A 25,375-nucleotide genomic window follows, 5' to 3' on the forward strand; every position below is an offset into this window, starting at 1 on the left:
TTAAAGCAAACATTCTCACCCGAGTTGAAATGTGCAAGGAGAGGTGTTAGGGGACAGAGAGATGATGGTGCAGGAACGGGAAGGGGAAGCAGACTGTGTTACATTTCTCTCTTTTTTTTTTTTTTTTTTGTTTCCTTTCCCACACTGTGTTTGTTGCGCTGACTCTAGATGTTCCTCATCCACTGCTTCTGCACAAAACCAGGAGCATTCCTGAGCTCTTAACTTCACTGAGCTGGATACCTACTGCAGTTTTCCTGCTTCTCAGCTGCTAAGTGCAGCACATGCCAGCCTCCAAATGCTCACATCAAAAACTGTGGATCTGCCCACAGAGAGGAGGAAAATGGTTCTTCCCAACTGGGCTGAAGGCTCACTTCGTCCAATATGCTACCTCTGACAAGGTACCAACTTCTTCAGAGTTAGTTGCTGCCCCAACACTTCGACCACAGCAGTCAGCATAGGAAAGCAGAGAAATCTGTCTAGTGGCCTTTTAGCTCAGGTAATGATTTGGCTCAGTGGCTGCAGAGCCGTCCTATACCCCCAGGAACATATATGTGCTATTATGGCAGCTGTGTTATTTCCCTGGAGTGGGTAGTCTGTAACCTTGACCCATAACTCCACAGCTTATGGCATGAATGTAGTGCTACCCCTCAGCTCGTCCCCATACAGCCAAGCCCCACTGGAGTGACAGTAATGAGGACATTGCAGCCCAAGTAAGGGATACTGTTTAAATAATCCTATTTTTCTTATGTTTTCCGGCTCCACGAAGACTTAAAAGTACATCAGTGTCTTCCTCTAGCACGTACACTGGCTGTAGCTTCATTCTGAGTTCATTGGTGTCTTGCTTGGAGGCAAGCAGGTAATCCACAGCATCTTCCACCTCGGCTTGCCCACGCTGCTCTTGCACGGCTGGCAGCCCTAGTGAGCTCATTCCTTCTGCTCTTCTCTTACATCACTGGTTGCAGCTATTATTAGTGCGATATACACCAAAAAGCATAACATAAGATATCCTGTAGCTAAAATTAGCTGGAAAATTATAGGCTGTGTTTTGCTGTTTTGTGCACAGTCTTCATTTCCCTCGCTGATTTGCCTGAAGATCTTTGATCCCCCAAAAGCCAGCAAAACGAAATGGTCCCTCCAGTCCTCGTGTCCAAGAGCAGTGCTCTCAAAAAGAGTGGGGCCATTTTATCAGCAAAAGTCTTAGGTTCCACCTAAGTAGGAAGGAAATAGCTTTTATTTTAAAAGTAAGGATTTATAGTCAATGAGATTGGAAAAAAATATAAACGTATGGATTATCTTTCTTTGTACTTAGTGTAACATCCCATTTTATTAGAGCAGCCCACGTTTGTCTCCAGGAGTTTTATCTGTGATGTAGTACGCTAATGCACTACTGTGCTCTGAACAGGAGAAAGCACTTTGGACGTAGTCCAGATTTAACCCTGTCTTCGGGCTCGCCGTTACTCTTTGCTGAAATAGCGACAAATGAAAGTAAGGCATCATCTTCACTCTTCCTCTGAACTTCTTCAACGCTCGATGTGAGGGGTATGTTTGAAGCAAAGTGTGGTGGTCATTGCCAGTTCCTTCACAACTCGTCTGTCTCTCCCTGCTCTTTCAGTCCTTACAACCTATGTCCCTTTCCTGTTTCTTGAGTGAAAACCACTTGGCCACACCTAGTCTGAACGTGCTGTGCAAGAAACTGCTTCGGCTCAATGTCTGACATCAAAATGAGTCCCGAAAGCAGTCCTGTAATCCAGGCAGAATTGCCAGTTTGGGCCAGTTAGAGCTTTTAAAAATTAAAAGATCCCCAAAACAGCTGTATTTCTTATGCAAATCCTTAGCCAAATGGGAACTTGTAGGTATTAAATAAATTGTTTGCCTTCTGTTAAAAAATGATCTAGAAACCCAGTAATTTTGGGGGGCCAGGTTGTAAGAGGGCAAAGCAGTCTTGCAAAGAGCATTTCTCCCATGTTGTGAGAACTGTAGTGCTGTTGTGATTTTACAGTACTCTTTCTCTACTGTTACAGAATTTTTCTCTTTAATGTTATTGTGGAAAACCCTGAACAAAAACTGGCACTTAATTCAGAGTAAACAGTGGCAGTGACTGAATAGAAACCTGATGTCAAATATACAACTACCGCGGGAAAGTGAGAATCCATTGCTTTCTCATCTCTGCCAGTTGTTGCCTTCTTAAGTGTGTTATTCATAAAATTAGCAATTTAAAAATGCATAGAAACATTATTTTTTATATTCATAGCGTCACTCTAAAAAAAAAAAAAAGGTTAAAAATCGATTTGCTGGCCTCTTGGGGAAATGCTGTAATGTTTTTGGCTGTCTCCTACTTTCTGCTGCCAGCTAAAAGTACCATCTGGCTTGTTTAGGGCCCTTTTCCATATCAGGTGCTTCCAAAATTCTCCCCAACCAGAGGATTGTTTCATTGGGTTGCTTTGCCTGCTGAGGCATGTGTCCTGGGCTGGGAATCCTACTGCTTCTGTTCTCTGCCATCTTGCTGACGGTGGTGTGTGTATGTTTGGGCACAGATCTTGCTGCCTCTCTCCCGAGGACATTTGCATCATTGTCAGCTGCACATATTAAATTGATATGCAGAGCTCAGAAACACGTATCCCGTCTTTTGTCCCTTTGTTTGTGCAATTGTTGTGGTTTTAATTCTTCTTTGACACCTGGAATATCACAAAGCTGCTGATAATCTGTTGGCTACTAAGGGAAATGACATTGATAGAAGCATAATGTGTGTCAGACTTATATCTAGATAATTGCAGACACACCCCAAACCCTCGCAGCTCAGGGAACTAAATCCTAAATCCATTATTAATTTGGAGAGTCATATGTGGCAGTTGGCTGCGGTGTCATCCTCTCGCTGCAAGAGTCACTTGTACGGGATTTGAAAGCCGGTGCTGGTTAATTCTGCCTCGCCGTACCGAGTCCTGCCGAATGGGAGTCACTTGGGGTACACGCTTGCTGCCATTTTGTGGCACCGTGAGGAGCTGTAACAAAATGGTGTTGACGTCCTTACTCCTCATGGAATGAAGCTTCCCACGTGCCTTCCTCTGCACACACATAAAACCCCAAGGTGGGAACCTGGGGACTGCACATGGCACCATTTGACTGTGGCACCTCCTCCTTGGGGTTATTTGTTTTCTCAAATTCACCCTTTTACTTATAAATAGAAATCTACCCATCGGAAGATTTACGAGTAGATTTGAAGTATTGTAGTTGCTAAGTATAGACTTTTGATGTGATCTTATGGAAAGATGGAGCACGTTTTGAAATAGATACTGCAGTAAGCTGTCTTGTCCTATTTCTAAAATGATCTGTGCCATACACTGCTGACTTTTCCTGTCCATCCATTAAAAAGTGAATTATGAAGAGTGCTGAGACAAACAGATAGTAGTTTAACCTTGTTAGTAAATATCAGGTAGCTGATATATACTGCTAGGATGTTACATCACAGCCTTTCTTTTCAATATAGGTTTATGAAATTATCTTGTTACTATATAAACTGCCTTTGCTGTGTACATTCTTCCAGAGGTTTATTGTTCTTTGTATGTTGGCACAGTAGCATGACTACGAAGAGTCAGTTCATGATGTGGTGAATTTTAAATACTTGGGAGATGGCCATATCTATTCTTCAGCAAAGGAATGAAACCTTTTTTTTTCCGTCTAAGGTTCTAAAAGTTTCAAAAGACGTGCTAAAATGAAAAGGAAGTAGTAACTAAAGACTGGATGGAAAGTAGTACATCAGAGCACCTATTTTGTTTGTTTCCTTGTTTCCCTCCGAATCCTAATGTGTTAAGTACAAGTTAGCATTTTAAATTAAATAAACCCGTTCTGTGAACTAGTAAGATACTTGAAGTATATCACACATTATTCATTTATTTTTGTGTGAGTGCAATAAAAATTTTACAAGCTGTAATCTTGTTCTTTTAATAGAGAGAAAACTATGCAGAATATGTTGCTTAGAGTATTAGATAAGCTACAGTGTGTTAATCAAATATTTTCGTGATATGAGGGCAGTTGAGAAAACAGTACAATTTTTGCTAATGGCACTGGTAAGTAAACGGATCTATCATTACATTGTCATGAAAAGTGACATTGAGCAGAAACACCCTGCCAATCCCTAGAAGATAAGTATTTAATGTAATTAGACAGACACTGTCTCCTTTGTTGAACGTAGCATTAATCACCCAGAGAAGTCCAACTTTATATGAAATGGCTTTTTCTGATATGTCTTTGTATTAGAAAGCTTCTTGCATGGTTTTGTCATGATGATATATTTGAAGAAATGACTGCTATACGGTTTTCCTCATGACCTATCTTGTTGTTCTGTGTTCCATATGATATATATATATATTTTTTTTTTATTTAGCAATGTTGCAGTGAGTAGCCATGACTTGTTTCTAAGTCCAGAAAAGTACACACATTTGGAGCTGAACCTCCTTGAAATAGCTACTGCATTCAACTTCTGCAATATAAAAGAAACACAAATAGCTTCCATTATATTCTTTAATTCTTCATATGTGGTGTTAGCATAGGTTCATTGTTATGGCATAAGCAAAATGTTTCTTGCTCCAAATGCTAGTTCATAATATCACACACAAAAAGTACTTCTTTCTATGAAAATCTCATTGTTAAAATGATGAAAAATGTTGCCCCCTTCCAGAATTCATTGGCACTACATTTTTTTTTCTCCTCCGTTGCTTGTAATTTGTACTGTGAAATGCTGTCTGGTTATGAACTGGTATCCACTTGAATCAGCGCACAGCTGCATCTTCCCACCTTCTCAGTGGTGCAGAGGGCTTTGAAGGGGAAGAAAAGGGTTTAGTCAAAGATGACAGCAGACTTCGCCAAGTAACAGGTGGAGGTCAAGCCGGTTTATTTGTTGGGCTGAACAGAGTGCAGAGATGAAAAATCTTCGTCATAATAAGGTTTAGGAAGAAAATGCTGACTAGTCTAAGCTTTGATTCCAGCTGACAGATCCTTTTCTAGTGTTCATTACTTGATTTCACAGTTCAGGCAATTTTAAGAGGCTTAAAATTATATTTCTGCTCTCCTCTATAAAACTTTTCGATCACTTTCTAATTTTTGCTTTAAGTAAAGTTATAGGGACTCCCTAATATATCACTCATGCCTTTACAATCTTATAAAGTCAATATGCCATCAAAAAATGAAAGGATGAACCTTTTTAAAGGGCCTTACTTTTACCCATTATTTTTATAAATGAAGTAAAAAATTGACATGTAGGTGCCAATTTGATTAGAAAATTAATACCAACTTCAGAAAACTGCCCTGAAAAGTGGGTAGTAAAATAAGCATGATGTTCAAGAAGTCACTTTTCCTGCCCAGGCATATGGAATTTTTATAAGCAACTGGTGACAACGTGAATGAGGCTGTGCCATGCCAGAGCGTTAAGTTTCAGTCCCCAAGTGCCATCATGAAAGGGAGTCACAGCAAGACCCGGGCAATCAGAGCAGAACATCCTGACATTGTGTGGCAGTGCTGGGACTGCGATGACCTGGCAGCATCACTGCATGTCAATGCAGCACCACAAAGGGATTTTAGAGGGCTGAACTGCAAGTGTGTGAGTCCCTCCTAGTTTAGTCTCCTGCCCTTTCCCTCTGCTAACTGCTGGGAGAAGGTAGGCGTTTCTCCTCTCCCACCCTTTTTTCTTCCACCACCACCTGCTTCCTACCTGCTGAAGTTAGCAGAATAGGAGTATCTTTAGCCATTTGCTAAAATCTTCCCCCCTCAGACTTTCTATTACTTCTGCATTCATTCTTTGCAGGAAGAGGAAACTCACTGGTCAAACCCTTGGACACCAGAATAGTTGCATGCAGTTTCCCAGGGAGCCAGATAGCTCTAAAGCTTCCCAGTGAGTGACAGTTTCTCTCTTCTATTCTTCTGAAACATGTGTTTTACACATATACTGGAAAATGTTAATATCAATTTACAGCCAGATTCTTGCTTTTAAAAAAAAAAAATCTCCCAAAGTATATACACTTAGAGCACCTCAGTACACATATCACTTTTTTATGTAGGAGAAAGTGTTGGATGCTCTTATTCACATAACATCATTGGGCTTGAAAGCTGTGAGCTCATTCAGAGTTAGTGGCAAGAACACTGGACTTGCCAGCACCAAACTGTGAAACCTTTTCTATGTGACTAGTAGAAATCTCATGGGGGTTGAAATCCAAAAAGGGGAGGAGGGGGGGGGGGGGTGTAAATTTGTGCATTTGGATTCGAGTACCTTCAATACTATGATTTCAACTTTGTCTTAGAAGTCCTTGAATCACAAATCATTGGAGGCTGGGAGAGTATTTTGGAGAATTACCACTGTGTATGCTTTCCCTGGTCTTTTACTCTTTTCTAGGCATCCATTACTTACCACTGTCAGAGAGAGGATACTGGGCTAGGTGGATCCCTGTAATCTGATTTGGCATGGCTATTTTTCTGTGTTCCTAAGCTCATGAGATCAAGTTTTGTAGGATTATTTCATAATGCCAGAGCAGCAGTTTCTGAGGTTCGACAAAGCTATCTAGCAAAGTGTCTAATAAAAGAAAAATCCTGTCCCATACTGTAGCTTTCTTGGTCCAGTGAAGCAGCATCCCCATGCATACAAATCTTGTAAAGTTACTTTTGATAGCTCCCTCTATCCCTTCACTTTTTGTAAGCTAAAGTGCCATTTTCCTTTTTACAGCTTAATTGAACCTAAATGCACCCATTTTCTGCAATGTGGTATTTTGGTAATTTTACTATTTCCTCGTAAGTTTTCCGTTAAGCAAACTGAAAGCTTCCCCTTTATCACTTCACTGGGCCAAGATTTCACACAGTATCCTGCTTGCTACAAAATATGATAGTGTTCTCTCTCACCTTGTTTCTTTTTTCTTCTTTTACTTTCTTTTATAAAATTAGGATATCTAAGAAACCCCGAACACCGCGGAGCACTACATGGTGGGTGTGCTTATTCAAACAATGCCAATGCTCTTGTTCTCGGTGCATAGACATTTTGTGGTGGTTGGGGGGATGTACCAGCTGTCCCTCTTGTGTGGGTTCTCCAGTGTCTAGTAGGAGGGCTCATGCTAAGCACTTTGCCAGAGTGACAGCCCTGGAGGGAGCACTTACATGTTACCTCTGCCCTTTCCATGCCTGTTTTCATGAAACTTAGGGACTTTTTCCCTGCGAGCCCTCTGCCTCCCTGTCTGATGTGTTTAAAATTGCACAGGAGATGAGAGAGGTGTTGGGCAGACCACACAGGCAGACAGAGCTCCTCTGGAAATGAAGCCAAAGCCAAACTGCTGCGCTCTTGCCTGCTATGCAATGGGAACATTTTATTTTTTCCAGGAGGATTCTTTGTTCCTCCAGAAAACTAAAGCTATTGGGAATGCCGAAAAATGAGGCTGATTTCGCCTGTCTGATATCACCTGTCTGAGAAGCGATCTGTTGGAAAGCCATTAAAGTTCTCGCTGACTGGGAGCTGCCAAGACTTGCTCAGGAGTTGCTGGTGGCAGGTCCACAGTGCCATTGCAGCAGCCGCTCACCAGCGTACAACTAGCAATGGACACTTTCCAGGAAAAGAGCACAGCAGCTGTAGATCAGCTACAAATGATTTTTTGTGTTACGGAGAAATGAGATGACTGTTCAGTCCTGTGACTGTCAAACCGAGGCAGTCATATCATAAAAATACCAAGAACCACTGGATAGCAATACATAACAGTTCCATGAGTACACTCTTGACCTGTCAAATTATAAATCCATTTCAGTTTGGTACGATGCACATGAATTCAGCTTGCAACTCTTTCTTTCTTTGGAATAATGTATAAACTCTTCACCTCAAATTGTGTAGAAATCAGGTGACTTTACAGTACATGTTAAATTACCTGAGTTATTTTCACTCCTGTCTACAGTCATTTTATTAATTAAAACATATGTTCAATGGCTGTGTATACCGATTAAGTCTTCAAAACCAATATTAGCACCAAACTTAGTCTTGTCATCATAAAAGTAATTTAAAAACATTACCATGCAGTAACTGAGGTCACAAGTCTAAAAAATTTGCATATTTACCCATCTCCATCTCATGCCTTTGGCATTTAACAGCCATCTTTGTTATATATAGCTTGGATAGCCAGTGGTTTTTGATGGCATGCAAATAATGAGCAAATGATTTTTGAGAAAAAAAATAAAAAATAAAAAAATAAAACAGAAAATTTGACTCCATCCTCTTCAGTTACTAAAATTCCCTTTAGTATCACTTGCAATTTAGCATCCATATGCATCTCAGGAAGATATAGTTGAAACATAAATCTATTCTGGGTCTTTTACTTGCAAAAATATCATACCTCAGCTATAATCATATGCAAAGACTTTTTAGAGGGCTTTGTAAATGCCATCCAAATTTATGATGGCATTTTTTGCCTAACAGCTATAGATGTTCCATCCCCAAAGCACCCACATAAAGGTATATTCTCCTATGGATGGCTGCAGCTTGTTCCCGCTGCTATATCTAATCTGCCAAGTATGCCGAAAAACTCTCAGATAACATTTGAAATGAAACAAATGTAATAACGAATTTTAAATGACTGGATGTTTAAAGACGTCATTAGAAAAAAATATTCTTATTAAAATATATATTTATACAATGCAAAATGACACTGAAACTAACATTAGATCAGAGAGAAAATTGAACTCTCTTGCTGTTTATTACACCTCTCATTAAAGTTTTCAAATATAAAATTCTAATTATATTTTAAAGAAATTGCCAATATGTTGGTTACCACTTTATTAGTTATTGAAAGAATCACTTGGACAACAAAGCAGGGATGAAGGCTAATTTACAAGGCTAAAACAATCCAGATGATGCTGTAAACATAGATATTAGCAGACAAGATAATACGCTGTATAGAAACATCACACCAAAATATATAAGGTAGATTTTAATGGGGTAGAGTTTTAAAATAATAATGAAGATTGTGTCATGCAGTTTTAAGAACCTGTAGAGAAGATTTTCCTCTGGTAAAACTGATACTTCTCTTTTGTAAATGGAGCAGTACTCATTTACAAAGCAGAAATTTCAACCATCTCTATCCTAAGTGGCATCAGAATCCTGATTCTAACTCGAATGATCATTTTTGGCTAAAAATTGCTGAGGAGTCCAAAAGCATTTAAAACCTAAAGCCATTGAATCCATTTAATGCACCTTTGGCACCTCTCTCTCTTAGTCCTTTTTGAACATTCTGGTCCTCATTTTAATCAATCTCTTTTTATTAAGTTCTTTGGCTCATTTACTTGTACGTGCATTTGCTTTATTTTATTTGGAACATTTCTTTTGTAGTGTCTTGAAAAAGAGTTGTGACATTTCTTTTGGATAGCTTCTTAAGTATCTGGCAGTCACCTATGATACGATGTTGATGGGTATGGATAGATTAGCTCTGTTTTCCTGATGATCCGTCAGATGTCGAGTTCTGAGGAAACTGGTTGTGTGTGTTGGTGATGCATATGCAGTAGTTTGATAAGTGGATAGATGGGGAGCTTTCATTTTACTTCTGTAAAATCACTGTTCATTAAGCTGGATTTTGTTTTGTGAAGTGAGGTGCTCACTGGCAGGTAGTTAATCAGTGATCATGGTAAATCAGAACGTGACCAGAGGAGCGAGCACACATCCAAAACGCAGAAACTAAAGAGCGCTTCATTAGGATGAGTGAATTTCCATCTGCATTGTATTTTGCGCATACTGGAGCAACTAGTACAGTAAGCTGATGGATGGCAGCTAGTGTGATCATATCTCAGCAGAAGATAGATAAAGTTTGCTCAGCAATAAGTAGAGCAGACTTACTATGACTGACAGTAGCATAGCCATCAAAACTTCAAGAAACTTGAAATTAAGGCTTCCCCAGAAAAAAAAGCAGCTGATCAGCATTTCTGTTGATATTGATTTCAGTGATATTGCTGGAATAATTTTCACATAAGGATGAAAAATCCTTGGAAAAAGTCATCCCACATACCAGTTTTTTATTCAACAGCCAACTTGTTTTTATGCATCATCTATTTGTTTTGCATGTTGTTGAGTTCATGGTCCACCTGGTAATATCTGAGCTTCCGTGATTCCTTTTTATAGTGTCCCTTGGGAATGAAGATCTAAACCATATTTCATTCATAGCTTTTGTTATTTACAAAGTCTTCATCAAGAGCCTAGTGACAGAAAGCGACTGGGAATATTGGGGTGATTATCCAAAAGTCATCTTTGGAGATGAATATAAGCTGGTCTACCAATGTGACTGACTTGATATGGAGTTACTGTGTAAGATGTGTGTAGTCAGAATAATGTTAGTAATTAACAAGTGAAATTGGATGAACATATAGATATGGATATAGCTGTAAATTTGGAGAAGAGGGGAATTGTTCTCCTCTTATACTGCTGTGACTGCATTCGCTTCATCAAAGTTAATCATAATTTTAGTAAGGTGCATAGCTATGGAAGTTGGTTAATAGATATTTATTTGCTCTGGGAAGGATTGGTGCATTCAATTCTCACACATCATTTTCTGGTCCATTTAAATATATATCAGCCTCATACATGAAAATTTGAAGATCTTTAGCTGTACTCAAGGAAGACTCTTATGTGGTGCGTTTCTAGTACTAGCAGACATAAGGAGGTAGAGGAATTAAAAACATCACAATGCTCCAGTGCCCCTTAGAAGATGAGGAACATGAAGTATTCCTGTGCATTCACTGGTTAAACTTGGGCTGGAGGTTTGCGAAGTGCAGAGTTTTGGAAAGTCTTACTGCGGGACTTCAACATCCGTGCAATGGCTCCAGTAACCAGAGTCTCTCAAGGACAAGGATCCCATTTACGCTTGCATTATGCATTGAGCAAAAGGGTGTGATGCATGATGTGGAATGAACAAAATAACGTGTGTGTTTAGGGAAATGCCAAATTAATGAAAATTCAGAAAGCTCTAATGTTGAAAAAAGCACTCAAATTCCTTGATAGAAATATAATGCTGCTAACAGTTTCAAGATTATTGTTGTCTGAATTTTCTGCTTATTGTGTACTGCAATTAAAATTCTTTTCAACTGAAAAACCAATGTCAAATTAATATTTCCTTTTGGAAAAAAATACGAAAGTATACATCTTGTTCCATTTAGCACCATCAGGATCTTTGATCTGGTTCCCTCTGTCCAGTGAAAAAAAACTGATTCATGTTAATGGGAGCAGGCGAAGACCATATATGTTTGGCATATATATACTTATACAGACACATGAATACAAGTACAGTAAATTAAACTAACACACCCACTCAGACTTCCATCTGTGTTTTATGCCACAAGTCCCTTTATTTTCTTTTTTATTTAGCAATTAACTTTTCCACTTATTCTGTATTTAAAAGCTGCCATAAGATGAAAATAGATGAAGTCTGATTTTCTTCTGTTGCGCTCTAAATAACATTTAGAGGAGAATCAGACCTGGATTATGAAATCTGTGTTTCCTAAAAACGCCAGGTATGACTGTGATTTGGGCCACAGTCCGACGTGCAGAATAGTAAGGAACACTTTAAAACCCCACCTGGGTTACCCAGCCGTTGTGTTCTGGCTGTTCTTGTTTATTCCTTGCTCGGAGCAGATGGATAGAAAGAGGCAGGGAACGGGGAGGATCCTTGGCTCCATTCCCTATTCACCGGCCAGCACAGCTGAGACAGGCTGGGGGACAGAGTAATTTGTTGCTGCCCTGCACCACGGAGGAAGCAGAGGAGAGCTGGGACTCCGAGGTGTCCTTAAAGGTTGGCACTGCCACACAAAGTGCTGAAATCTGGTGCTCAGTGCAGCGGTCCCCGATATTCATTCCCTCATGGGAGCAATGCTGAGGAAAGCCGTGCAAGGCAGCAGCATCCTCCCTGGGCTCTGCCCGTGGTAGCTTCAGCTTTAACTTTTTAATTTCCTGCATCCCTGAGCAACACAGGAGGGGAAGCTGAGGACTGGGGACCACTAAATGTGTTAAAACTCATTAGGTATGAAACAGAAGACCTTTAAAACTAGCCAAGAGCCTCAAACATGGGTGCCAAAAATTAAACACCTAATTCTATACTTAGTCATTTAGTTCCTGCCTCACAGTTGTGCATATACAACATGCTATCTCATAGGTGGCCTGATTTTCGCAGGCACCGGGCACCTACAATGCTAACTGAAGTGTTGAGATTGCTTACCTAAGAGTGAGAGCTGTAGAGTCGGATGTAAATTTTTCTGGGTGATTAAACCCGAGTTCCTTTGCTTTCACTCTCGGCTCCTGAAAGGAACTTCGATAGAATGACCAGCATTGTAACATATGGCTTAGCGAGGGGGAAAAAAGAAAAATGAGTATTAGAAATGGATGGACTAAAGAATACGCAGGATATATCAGGCACATTAACCAAACATATGGTGCTAAATGAGATATTTTTTTTTTAAATTGCAAAAAAATTGACATTCCTGGCAGTCTCAAGGATAATGTGACATGGCTGTGATAAATTTAGAAGAATGGGACATATTTTGGCTTGTTCTTGGAAACCTTTCTCTTGCATGCTGACTGTATTTCTTCTTTTATTAACCCATTCAAAGAATGTTTGAATTTTGCTGCTAGAGCACCATGCTAGCGCAACATAAAATGTGAATGATGCTAATTGCTTTGCACTGCCTAACTTTCTGTCATACCCTCCCCTCTTAAAGGACAAAACATGCTTTGGAAATGAGCTGGCAAGCTCATCTCATTCTTTCTCTTGGTCAATATTAAGTGATGTAATTAAGCTCCTGTTTGCATATTCTTCTGAACTAGGAGGCAGCCATTTTTTTCTTGAGATCTGATGGATATGATCACTCACGATAAAATGTGTCATTACAAACCTCAAACAAAATAAAAACATGGTAGAGTTGGACTGTTCCAAACCAACACATTTCAGAATATACTGAAATAAAAAAATTAGCAGTAGTAATAACGATGGTAATCAGAACAATAACAAACATATAATAAAAGTAGCAACCAATTATCAGTGCTTCGATTTGGCTTTCCTCTCAATTCTACACATAGCGTTACGTCAAAATCTGTACTTTAACATGCCAACAGCTGTCTCAACTTCATAAAATCCATCCCCGTGCAAGCGTGGCACTGCTCAGCACTGCCGCAGTTCAAGGTCATGCACCAGTTTTGTTGCAGCACCTCGAGTTTCAGTGCTTAGACACAACCACACGAACTCGCTGCAGCTTTAAACCACATCCCACTGGTCTCTCTACCCCTTCCCCGAGCCCTACATCCATGAGCTCCATTCGAGTCCTCCCGTGCCCTGCTGGCACCCTGCTGGCAGGCTCTGTAGTCCTCCCCGTCAGCCTCATGCCGCCGCGCAGGAGCGCTGCACGACGTCGCCGCTCGAGCAGCTAGCAGCAGGCATCTTTTACTGGGGTAATCCCTCCGCACAAACGGCGGCTTGTTCTGTCCGTGATATTTCGCACTCAGAGGGATGGAGCGTGCTACATTAAAACCTGCCCTGGAGGCATCCCTAGCCTTCCACAGCCCAACTCATCAGAGATGTATCCATGGCCTTGCTGCCAGCAACATAGCTCCTCCACCACCAGGAACACAAATGGTGGCACTGGCCCTTGATTTCATGCCTAGGGCTGGGGGTCACACTCATTTGGTGTTTCCCTCCCCAGTTCCTCCATCATAAGGACATCTGGGGCAACAGCACCTTTACTTCTGAGTATCCTTGTTGTGGTATGGCCGCTGGAACAAAGAGCAGTAATAAAATTACATCCCAGCAAGCTGTTGAGCAGAAACACAGCAGGCTGTATTGGAGTATTTCATTGAAATACCTTAGTTCAACCTCAACCCTCATGCTTTTGTCTGTACCCCAAAATCTTTCAGAGCAATACAGAAAACAAACAAACAAACAAACATTTTTCTTATGCAATATTCTGTCAGTTCCAAACTATTATTTTTAAAAGATTATGTATGTAGCTTTTCTGGCTATTAGGAAACAACCATCACAACAGCAAACCCGTGTAGCCAACAATTTCAAGACAGAAAGCTGTAACTACAGCACTGTACCTCTAACCATTCTCTTACTTTATTTAACTTTCTGAAATATAAACTGCAAAACCTCACTGAAACCATTAAGACCCCAGCAGTATAGTGTATAAAGTACAAGAAGGCTCCTGCTTATTGCAATCAACATCCCAGGGACTATAAAACTAGTGTTATTAAATATAAAGTTAATAATATTGTCTAGAGATAATATTGTCCAGACCCTTCTCTTCCATTTTTAACAATTAAATTCTATAAAATACAGAGTTGGAAATAAGATTGAATGACTTTGCTGGTGGAAGTTTAACTTCCACATTATCTTAGTTTTTGCTTTCTCACCTGAAACCTCAGCAATTATGCAACTTTGTTTTGCTATATCCCTACGGATATGCAAAATGTGTGATGTACTGTATATATTGGAAATTACATATTTTCCGGGTACGTGCAGATAATCAGAACATCCATATGCCTCTACATCTATAAAAATATAGTTAATAATACAGACACACATACATCATCATCTATGTGCTGCAGTATCCTTTTATCTAAGCATAAATCATACATAATAAAAACTCTGATTTTAAGAGCCTATGTATTCATTCCTTTAATTTCTTTGATACCACGTAGAAGCTCAAAGGACCACAGGCTTGATAGGATATCAACAAGAGTTATTCTCTTAGAATATAACAAAATGGCCATATCGGCATTACACCATTTCTGCCTGTCCATGGGAGAGGTTTCACCCAATGGCAACTTAACTCTGATTTTCATTGGAAGCCTTTGATATAGTTCAAGGGCATAATAACAACTCTGAAATAATTCCACTGTGGCTTCTAATATAAAGACAAAAATACCATTCACCCTTTAAAAATTTTTGAAAGCAAAAGGGAACCACATAAATGTATTACTTTCAAATACCTTTGAAGTCAAGAGAGTAAGGAAGGGCAGAGTTTGGACTCTGCAAACTTCATTCTCTAGTTGTGCCTTGAGTCTTGCAGCACATTTAAAAGATCCATTTTCAACAATCTACTGAACCAGTAAGTGAAAGACAGAATTCATAAAAAGCCTGTAAAAATCCAAATGCTCCAGCTATTACACATTCCTAAAAATAAAGCAGAGTAGGTTTCAGTAGCAATAATAAGCTGCATCTTATCCATATTTCAGATTTAAAAGAAAAATATGGCTGCCTTCTAGTACTCATTGCTCACAGCAAACCATGGCCACTTCTGCCTCAAAAAAGACCGTAAATAAAAGTGAGCTTTCAGCTTGCTGTTGTATTCAATTTCATTTGTCCTTTAAGTTTATCTAGCTGCTTCTGCACCCACTTTCACAATGCATAGGCTGTCGTTCCATGACCTAGCATTATTAAATTGCACTTATCAATCATTCTTGCCAGGAATGCCATCGCCAACTACATTAAAGAAGTCAGAGAAGTCTGGTTTCAGCAGTCCCTCGCCTTCGCAGACCTCCTCCCTTGGAACGGCTTTCACACAGCACCATCGACCTGTCATTACAGGACCCAGAGGTGAGGCTTAACCCAAGAGCCCCCAGGCAGCTTAAACGTTAGCTCCAGCACCCACTGCCCCAGCGCTTTTCCACGGAAAGTCATCACCACGTGTGACACATCCCGTGAGAGGCCGTGCTTCAAAAGCTCGATAACCTGGAGGTTTTAGTTGTCAAGACCTGTGTTTGGTTTTGCGAGGCTGGGCTGTTTGGTAAAACTCCTGATGACAATTCAGCAGTTGCTAAGGTGGAAATGCTGGTTTCTGGGGGCTTGGGGTTTTATTTGAAGAGGGTTGGGAAAGGGACAGAATATATTACATAGAGTGTCTTCTGCTTGTATCAATGCATAACATAGATTCAGTCTAACTGCTTGAGACAGGGACTCATCATTCACTTCTGAACCATGCCTGTCTTTCAACACTGTTGCTTTGTTTCTGCGGGTCATTTAGTGCTCGTGTTGTTGGTATTGGTGTGCTGAAGAACCACCTTGTTATTGGACTCCTTTGAAGTTGGTTCCTGCAATGCTTTGGCTGGTTTTCTTCACAGTACTCTTCCAACTGGCTTTCCAAGTAACAGAGATGTTCTTTGGGTCTAGATGTGCTTATAAATTTTTGTTAGAAAAAATGCACTTGCATTAACCTAGAAAACTAAATGCAGTACTCAGTTCTCATTTGAAAAGGAACACACTTGGGCATAGTAACATACAACAACGAATGAATCATCTTACAAACCTCTTTGGAAGACATAAAGATAAGGATGAATCTTTGTGACATGTTTCTGCTATGAAATTTTGTTTTATTTAAAGAAGATTATTAAGAAATTTGTCAAATGGTGAAGAATAAAAAGACATTAGCAATTTACGCTAGAAATTATTTTGAAATATCTGCTTGGCATAAGTGTGGTTTTACTGAGAGCAACGTAAACCACGAGTAGCCTCTTCACACAGTGCCAGGTGATGTGGTGTGAAGTAGTGGGATTGCACTAAGTTGAAGTGAGGTCAGAATTGGACTTCATGGTTATTTGAGCTTTGTTAAATCTACTAAATGTATTTTGATTTGTTGTGGTTAATCCCATAAAAATTATTTATTACCTTGAGAGAGACACGCCTAGATCCTCAGAAGATATTTAGGCATCTAAGTTCTGTGCTTATTTCCATTGGATTTTGGATCTGAGCTATCTGGCAAATATATCATCTTTTAAAAGCCTTGATAATTGATGATATAAGTAGGAATAATATGAATGTTCCATTAACATTATATGCAGGGCACATCAGCTGACACTGAATTCCTCTCTTTTAGAAGTTTAGCCTTTCAGATTTGAATTGTCGATTGATTAGTTAATAGGTCCTTTCTTTATTTAGCTGTTTTACCTCACATCATTTTTAAGACCATTAAACACCTTTGTCTGCCCCTATTTAGACCCTCTTTATTTTGGATTTTTGTGTGATTTAAACAGGAAATGTGTCACTATTGAGATCTTGTTTAAATCCCATCTACAGTCTGTTTTCACAAGACTTTTTCTGTGCACCTGGAGTTACCAATCATCCGTGTGAGAAGAACATTCAAAGACTGACAGAATTTGAAAGAGCAACTACAACGATTCCTTTTCCCAAATTTTGTTTGTTTGGATGTCTCCATAAAAGTAACATATTTTCTAATTGTCATGGTATCTAATAGGTTAAGCAAAAACTGTTCTTCTGCAACATCTGTTAGGAGTGTCTTCTTCTCTTTTATACTTGTTCACAAACAAAGTCTTAAAGACTTTCAGGAAAAATCCCTCTGAATCCATCCATGGATTCTTAAGTGTCATCATCCTTGAAAAATTTTGTTCCAGACTTCATTCTTTGTTCTTTGCTGGACATGCCTCTTCGGTATTCTTATTCCACAGCACATTGGCTGTGTTTATTTCTCTTCTACAACACTCATTGTGTTAGTAAAGGGTAATATGCTGAGACAGATTATTTTCTGCAAATCCAGCTTTGTTCTATTCTGTTGTCCTATTCCCTTCAGTGTACTATAGGAGAGTAAGCAGAAGAGAGAAGCTTTTCAGGTATCAAAAGTGGCAAAGTAAAGAGCATAATGCAATCATATAAGAAGATACAACCTTTGAGCAATTCATATACACCCTTAGTTATTGGAACTTGTAGCTTTTTGCAGAAATAACGGATATAATGTAGTACATACGTTGCATTCTCTTTGGATACATATGCATTATGTAAATGGTTGATGGCAGGTCATTCTGAATGGTCTTCAGAAAGGTAAAAGCTGGATTTGATCCTCATTCTGCAGAGATTCTCTGCATTTTGGAAAAAGGAAAGTCATGAATAAGTAGGTCACCATCAGAGTAAGCTCCTGAGCCAACTGAATGATTACAAGAAGGTTCAGTCTCCTTCTGATGTTCGTATGTGCAAGTTTATCACTTGGATGCGTACATGGAATGCATTTGTAAAGCATGATCAAAATAGACAGTAGAGAAGAAGCTGTAGACTATTCATGGCAGGTGTTGTCATTGACAACCAGTGATTTATAACTTCTGAGGAATACTCCTGAATCTTTCCCACACTTCCAAACATTCCTTAGAACACGGTACATGTCTTAAACTGGGGATATCCCATGATACTGAATGCTCTTCCCAATGATACCCACATTGAGTCGCTTTGGAAACAAAACTTTCTTGGAGAAGGAGTAGATCCTTAAGAGGATTTCTTTGCTATAAGGTGCTCCATTCAATGAACCAGTTGGAAAACCTCTGTTCTCATGAAATTGTCTGTGCTGTACTATGTTGTGGAGGGCTGTGCACTAGTTTCCTATCTGCGTTGGTGCTGCTGCCAGTACCCAACCCAGCTGGGCAGTAGCCAGCAGAGAGGATCTGAGCTGGCTGACCAAAGGACCAGATGTGCAGTGAGTGCTGGCACATGGATGCCAATGCTTCAGTGACTCCTCAGTAGTTCCAACAGATGGTGGTAAGATCCAAGTTTCTTTGGTTTTAAGCTAGCAAAGTGATTCATGGAGCCTCACTTGATGATGGCAGTTTTTTGGGCATGACTCTATGAATGCACCATATGTCTTCTCTGGACCAGTGTGGTTAGGATTCAGCGCCTGGCAGATGGTAAATTGATCACCTATAGGGTGGCTTTAGCACTACTATCAGTTTTAGAATGTATTTCAAAGCCTTGAAAATTCAAGCAGTTAGATCTCTGTCTCCTACACAGCATACTTTTGATACCTTCAAGACAGATTACTTGGTGGTCAGTTTCTCACCACAGTATTCTAGTATTGCAAAGCCATCATGTATTGCTGGCACCTTACAAAGTTTCCCAGACATTAGCTTGCTTGAACTCTTTACCAGACAGTGAAGGATTTAAATACTATGGGTGACAGCAGTATTTACATAAGTGGTTTTAGGTTTCCATGTATTGCTACTTACACTCTAGTGACTTTATATCTGGAGCTGGCTGAAACATTAAATTGACCACGATCTTGTAAACCCAGGATATACAGCAGCCTGTGCTGCAGAGCATTCATGCATTTCCACAGAATATGACAACATAGATCCTGCAAGCCAAAAAGCAAGGAAGAAAAGGCAAGGAAAGAAAAAAAAAAAAAGAATGAGATGGTATGTTAGGAAGATAAACGAAGGAGAAACACTATTACAAAGCACAGAAATAAAGCACAAAGTGAAGAACCCGAGGAACTGAGAGTATGAGCAGAATGAGAAGGGATGAAAGTCAACTAGTAGACTAGTTCCCATTATATTAATTTCCTCCATAATAAGCATTGCTGTTGAGATTTTTATCAAGATGAGGCCTACCTGGGAAATTGGACAGGATGGTTCTCTCTGTTAGTGCCTAAGTGGCAAAAACTTGATGCCACATATCTGGGAAGACATTGTGCCCTTCGAAATTCTCCTAGGGTCACCAAAATATCAGTGTCTGTTAGCTGTCCTGTCAGGCAACTTCAGGTGAATAAAAGTGATAATTCCTGCTAATTCCAGAGCTAGACAGTGTGAAAGGATGTTTTGTAACATACTATTCTGTTCAACTATCCATGGTTGCACCTCGAAGCTGTCAGCTGTCAAACCACATAACATACATAACCTCCTACTTCCCTTTGAATTTTGACAAAAACAAAGCGGTGGAAGTTCATTCTGAGACAGACACCTCAGATCAAGGGATGTTAATGTTAATATAAGACAGCCAAGAGAGGGAGAGCCACACCACAAGGGTAGGAATGTATATGACAGTTGGGTAGAAACCAAAATAGCATCACACTGACCAACAGTAAGGCAACCCAGCCACAGTGCAAAGCAACACTCCCGATTTACAGTGTCAGCAGGGAGGGCTCACCTGTCACCTAGCTGACTGCGTAGGTGAAGATTTTGATTTTTTCCTTTCATTTGCTTTGAAATGATATGAATCTTAAGGAACAGCAGTTTCCTAACAGATGGCCTCAAGGTCAGGGTTAGTAATTACCAGATGCCCTACCCAAACTTCCATCTACTCCCATATCCTACGCAGGGGAGGACAGAGAGGAAGGCTTGCAAATGGTTAAAGCTTCAGCTAAACAAAAGTCAGGAACCGTGTAATTAAAACTCTACCTTTGTTGTATTGTAAAGAGTTAGCCTGTGACATAGGAAATATTTAAAGGAGCAGGCTGTTCAGCTAATTTGTGTGTGAGTGAACTGCTTAGACAGTCCTATCCTAAATTAACTGTAAGGCCACCCACTGAGATTGCCTCATAAAGGGCCGTGATTGCTCAGCTTCGTTTTGTATAACCGTTCAATAATTACTAGATAAATGCATAACTAAAAGCTCTATTACACTAATAATTTGTACTGAGATAGATGTGTGGGACACCATGCTGGGTTAATTTGTCATCCCTGCAGCAAACTTCTAAAGAGGGCTCTTTTGCAGAGGAATTGTGTTAATATGTTGCTCCAGTGAGGACATGTTAGAGCAACAAGATGACTTGGTCGCTTAATCTCCTAAAGAGGCAAAATGCCTGGAGGGTAAGTGCCAGAAAGAAGAATGGGGGGTGATTAACACAGTGGACCCAGATTTAAACTCATCCTGACAAAAGGAGCTGATCTAACTGAGCAAAAGAATGAGAAAAGGGGAGTGTTAAAAATACTAATAGGATTTCATGCATCCCTAAAAAATAATATAAAAATAAAGTGCTGCGGGACCAAAGTATTTTACCCATGCTTTTACTTATTCAGTGTTCAGTTTCTTTGCTCTCTTTGATGTTATCCATGAAGTTAAACTATATGCTTTAAACAGTGCAGTGAACTATAATATTTTTATCTCTGCTTTATGCTGAATTCTTTTAGCTTCAGACACACACAAAAAGCACATTATTGCTTTAAATATGGAACCCATGTTTAAGCATGAGAGCTCTGGATTTTCAACCTCCTCTATTGACAGAACCATAAATCATGTTAAAGTTAAGTGAATTACTGTAGCGTGGAACTATAGCTTTAACAATGTTTATGTAGTATCAGCTTACCATCTACAGAATGAAAGGGGAAAAAAACACTGATATTAGAAATGGGAATGTGGAGTCCTATTAACTTAACAGCAATATATCACTCCAAAGTCACAGATTCCATTACCATGCCCTTTTTAGTATCAAAGCAGAATTATATCATCACACACATAAAGGTTGTGGTTTTTAAGAGAATTTACATTTCTATTGTAAACTTATCAACTGCATTTCATTATAAGAGAGACATGATATATTCTCCTAGCAGTAGTTTTTATCATATATATGTGAATACATCATATGTATTAAAAACAATAACAATATGCAAAAGTTGCCAGAATTTGATGTGAAATAGGAATTCTACAAATAGGTTAAATATATATTTTTTTCACCTCAACCTTCCATATTGGAAGAGAGGAATGCTTTCTATAGGTACGATTTTTATTTCTATACCTGTGATCAGTTCTGCAGTACTGTGATCACCCAAAGGTAGAAGAATTTTAACATGTTTTAAAAGAATCTGCTCAAAATAGCAAAGTTAACAGGCCCTCTTCCTGTGCCAGAATCTGAAACCGGCACTCAGTTCAGCTCTACAGGTTTTCGAAAGCAGCTTGTAATACTCACAATCCAGAGTAATACTCACAATAAACCCCGAGCCCAAACACAGTTTTAAGCATATTTTCCTTTTGCTAGGAACTCCGTGGGCAAAATGCCCTTCTGCTTCCCACTTGCTACTGCAAAATCTCTTACAGAGAGAGTATTTCCTGAGCAACAGGGCCAGGTGCCTTACACCATTCTGGTCTTCAGAGCAACAAAAAGGGGCTGACAGCCAGCCCTGACTTGGAGTTACCATGGATCTGTTTTTTCAGCAGTGCTTAGCCGCCCACCTGCACTTGACTTCAGGAGCTGAGAGATGAACATTCTGCAATTCAGTCCCTCTTCTTGATGTGGGCAGGAACAGATCCTCCATCCATCACATTTAGGGTATTTGAATCTCTCTTGTGTTGGTCAGCTAATTATATTTTGAATATTTCAGCTATGTCTACCGACCCAACGTGGAAGTAATTGTCAGTGATACCTCAATCTTACCCATGCTCAGAGGGTAAGGCCTATTTTCATTCTCATTCCTCATGATTTCTGAGTGTTGTCACTGCAAATATGGGCATGCAAGACAGGATCCGTTTGAATTTAGCTTACCCATTGTCCTGATAGACATGTTACTAAAAAGCCACTTTGCAGTATTACAGGACTTAAGTCATGCATAAGTTTTCCACCGATCTGAATTCCCTTCGAAGGTCTGGTCCTAGACTGGTCAGTCTTACCCTCAGCAGCTCAGTATGTAAGTAGAGGCAAGTCCTTGCTACACTGAATACAAGATTGCTCTACATTTATCACCCTAAAGTCTATTCCTAATGGGCACTAAGAAAAATGGGGACTTTCAGAAACCTTTGAAAGAGTTACGGGGACACAGCTCCCATTGAAATTGAAAAGCAGTTAATGAATTCTCCCAGGACCTCTGCAAATCCCAGCCCAAGTTTCTTAATTATTTTTTACTTGTTTGGGTAACTGCTTTCATCACAAAAATCTCTGGGCTTAAAGCTATTGTTTTAGGCTTCCATTCTTTACCTCTTGTATTGTATTATACACAGAAGTGTAAGTTCCTTTCAACAAATTTGGATTATTGCCAGATCTCCTTATTAAAAAGTCACTCTTCATATTTCCGATAAACACAGCTGTTTCATGGTGTTTGAAAGCATTTCACATCAGCCAGCATGGTGGCTTAGCCAATTAGTACTCTAATATGGTCAATTTTGAGAATAAGTACCTTTGGGGTACAAAGGGTGGGATACATCTTGCATAATTTGAACTGGCACTTGCATCACTTAAATGCTAGGAGAAGGCTTACAGCATGCAGGGAGTTAAAGCAACCTAGAAGCCTGAAGTAGAAATCTCTAGCAGAACAAACTGTTCTATAACATTTCCAGGGAAATGACTTTTAAAAAAATACTTTCTTAATTGTAATGAAGCCAATTATAATGGACTCAAAAACAACCTGATAAAAATGATCCTGTTTCATTATGATTATAATGTTACTATTTCTAGGAAGATTGATCAATGTTTAATGAGCTATTAGTAAACTTAATTATCACTTTATGCAGGAGGTATCTGAGCATTGTGCCCTAGCGAAGCCAATCCACTGTCAGTCTGATCTGATGGACTAGCCCTTGTGCCTGGGAAGGAGCAGTGGTTTTGCTTCCCCAGACCACTAATTCCTTGGACAGGTGAGGAGTGCAGGGTCTTTTCCTGAGTGAGAAAAGAGCGACACGAAATGACCCTTTTAAAGACTTCAAACAACTTTATGAAGAAAGAAATTTCATCCAATCATCTGGGCTTGAAGGGGCTGGCAAGGCTTTTTGGAAGAGGAGCTGGAAGGCGGATGGATCGATACCTCTCTCCCATATGTTGGGCTGGTGGGGAAATCTGAGCACTGCAGGTGTGACCACAAAGTCCCTTTACCACATCAGTGAGTGCTCCCAGGAAGAAAGGATCACTTGTGGCTTTACTAGAACTGCTCTTTTGTTCCAGGGGAAGGGCCTGAGTACTGTATATCTGAAGAAAACTACAAGCTGTTTAAAATCAGCTGATTCTTTATTACCTGATCATTCACTTGAATACAATATATAACTTTGTCTCTTATTCTTTTGCTTTATACACATGAAGAACTAGCCTAATCAATGAATGTGACTTAATTTATAAGTTAGTTAGTTTGTTATTGGCTACTACAAGAAGGGGAAAGACAAGACTGGCTTTCATAATCAAATGTTAGAATTCAGCTTTCTGAAAAATCCTCTTACTTCTATGCTGCACAGCACCACAAACTCATAAAACACCCAAAAATCCAGTATAGCATGCAACAGCTGTACCGCATAATTACTTGGCCCAATAGCAGTAGTTTTAAAATACTGGTATATCTGTTGCAGGCCACCATACATTATCATCTCATTTCCAATAAAAGGTCTGGGATGTTTCAGATGAGCTTCAATGGAATTAGAATCATGTGTGCTCTGAAATATTTATTCTTGCCTTGAGATGGAAGGATAATTCCTGCCACCTCGCCCTCCCCCTCCAATAACAGATTTAATAACACCCAGTAGTCTGACTCCTCCATACCTACAGCAGGTAGAAGTGAACTTGTGATTTGGAATAGGCATATTTTCATAGGCAGTAGAACTTGTATTTTATGTCATTTAGTGAGGTCAATAATAAAATATAAATGTCACAGGCTGAAAGACGCCATGAGAAATATGGTTTGGCAGCATGGAGCTGCTTAGCAATACATAAATAATAAGTCAATAAGTAAATAAATAATGGACAAAGACCCGTTTTATCTTCCATTTGAAGATCTCAAAGAATTTACAGTCACTGATTGAGACTTGTAATATCCCATCAGAAACACATAAAGTAGCTGTAGCCCCTTCCTACATGCAGAAAAACTTGCATCACTCTAGGCATGATTATCAGAAGCACTTTATAATGTTTATTACACATTCCTGTATTTGTGACTAAAGTGTCTTGACTATGATCACTTGCCCCTTTTAGAGGTAAATACACTTCAACAAAGAGATGACGCTGTAGTTAAGAAGTGGGTCTGTCAGTTGAACCAGTCCGATATGTTTGGGTAAAGTTCTCAGAAATGTTAGATAGGTAAAATGTTCCCAGGAAATGAGGATTTTTTGAGACTTTACATGTAGTCCTTTACTTCTTTGGGATCACATTAGTAAATGTCAAACTTCTCTTCTGAAAACTAAGCATAAGATATAGGAATTTCAAATTTACCACTGATTAATAGGCATCATTTAAATGAACCCCTGATGTTTCAGGATGTAGGGATGTTTCTTTAACACTAACTCTGAGCAAGCCCTACCTGAAAGCAGATCAGGTTTTGGTTTTCTGCTTTCTCATTTCTTGGGATCCTCTCACAGAATTAGATGAAAGCTGATGCCAATAGCCACAATCATATGCTTTCATGAAATCTCTGATGGGGTTGTGTGAGCCATGGCAATTAAATTAAGATTGCAAAGCCAAATACCTGGCAAATACAGAAGGGCTGGAAAAAAAAAAAAAGGCATATAGAAATGACTTACGAAGAGTCAGATGGTATAATGGGGACAGTAGGAAACGAGAGAAAAATGTGGACTTCTGGAGAACGCTTTAAGAGGAGTAGGGGAAATAGCAACCTGAATGTGAAGTCTCCACTACCTCACATTGTTTAACTGATTAAAAATATTTGTGAGGATCCATGCATTTGGAAACATAGTTGTGTTATGCACCC

The 25,375-nt window shown here is 39.5% G+C and overlaps 1 protein-coding gene across 14 annotated transcripts in view; it reads left to right on the forward strand.

Moving 5' to 3' along the window:
* Positions 1–25,375, forward strand: part of NFIA (nuclear factor I A) — a 250,956-nt gene that overhangs the window by 182,110 nt on the left and 43,471 nt on the right. For 4 of the 14 annotated variants that reach the window (XM_040566127.1, XM_040566129.1, XM_040566128.1 and 1 more), the window contains 3 exons: positions 5,798–5,884; positions 6,925–6,963; positions 15,456–15,584. The exons of 3 other annotated variants lie outside the window; for them this stretch is intronic. In XM_040566127.1, coding sequence (XP_040422061.1) covers positions 5,798–5,884; positions 6,925–6,963; positions 15,456–15,584 — 255 coding nt within the window. The remainder of the gene's footprint in view (positions 1–5,797; positions 5,885–6,924; positions 6,964–15,455; positions 15,585–25,375) is intronic. 7 more of the 14 variants (XM_040566136.1, XM_040566134.1, XM_040566132.1 and 4 more) reach the window with 4 other exon arrangements.

Source organism: Cygnus olor, chromosome 8 (genome assembly GCF_009769625.2).
Source record: "Cygnus olor isolate bCygOlo1 chromosome 8, bCygOlo1.pri.v2, whole genome shotgun sequence".
Lineage (NCBI taxonomy): Eukaryota > Metazoa > Chordata > Aves > Anseriformes > Anatidae > Cygnus > Cygnus olor.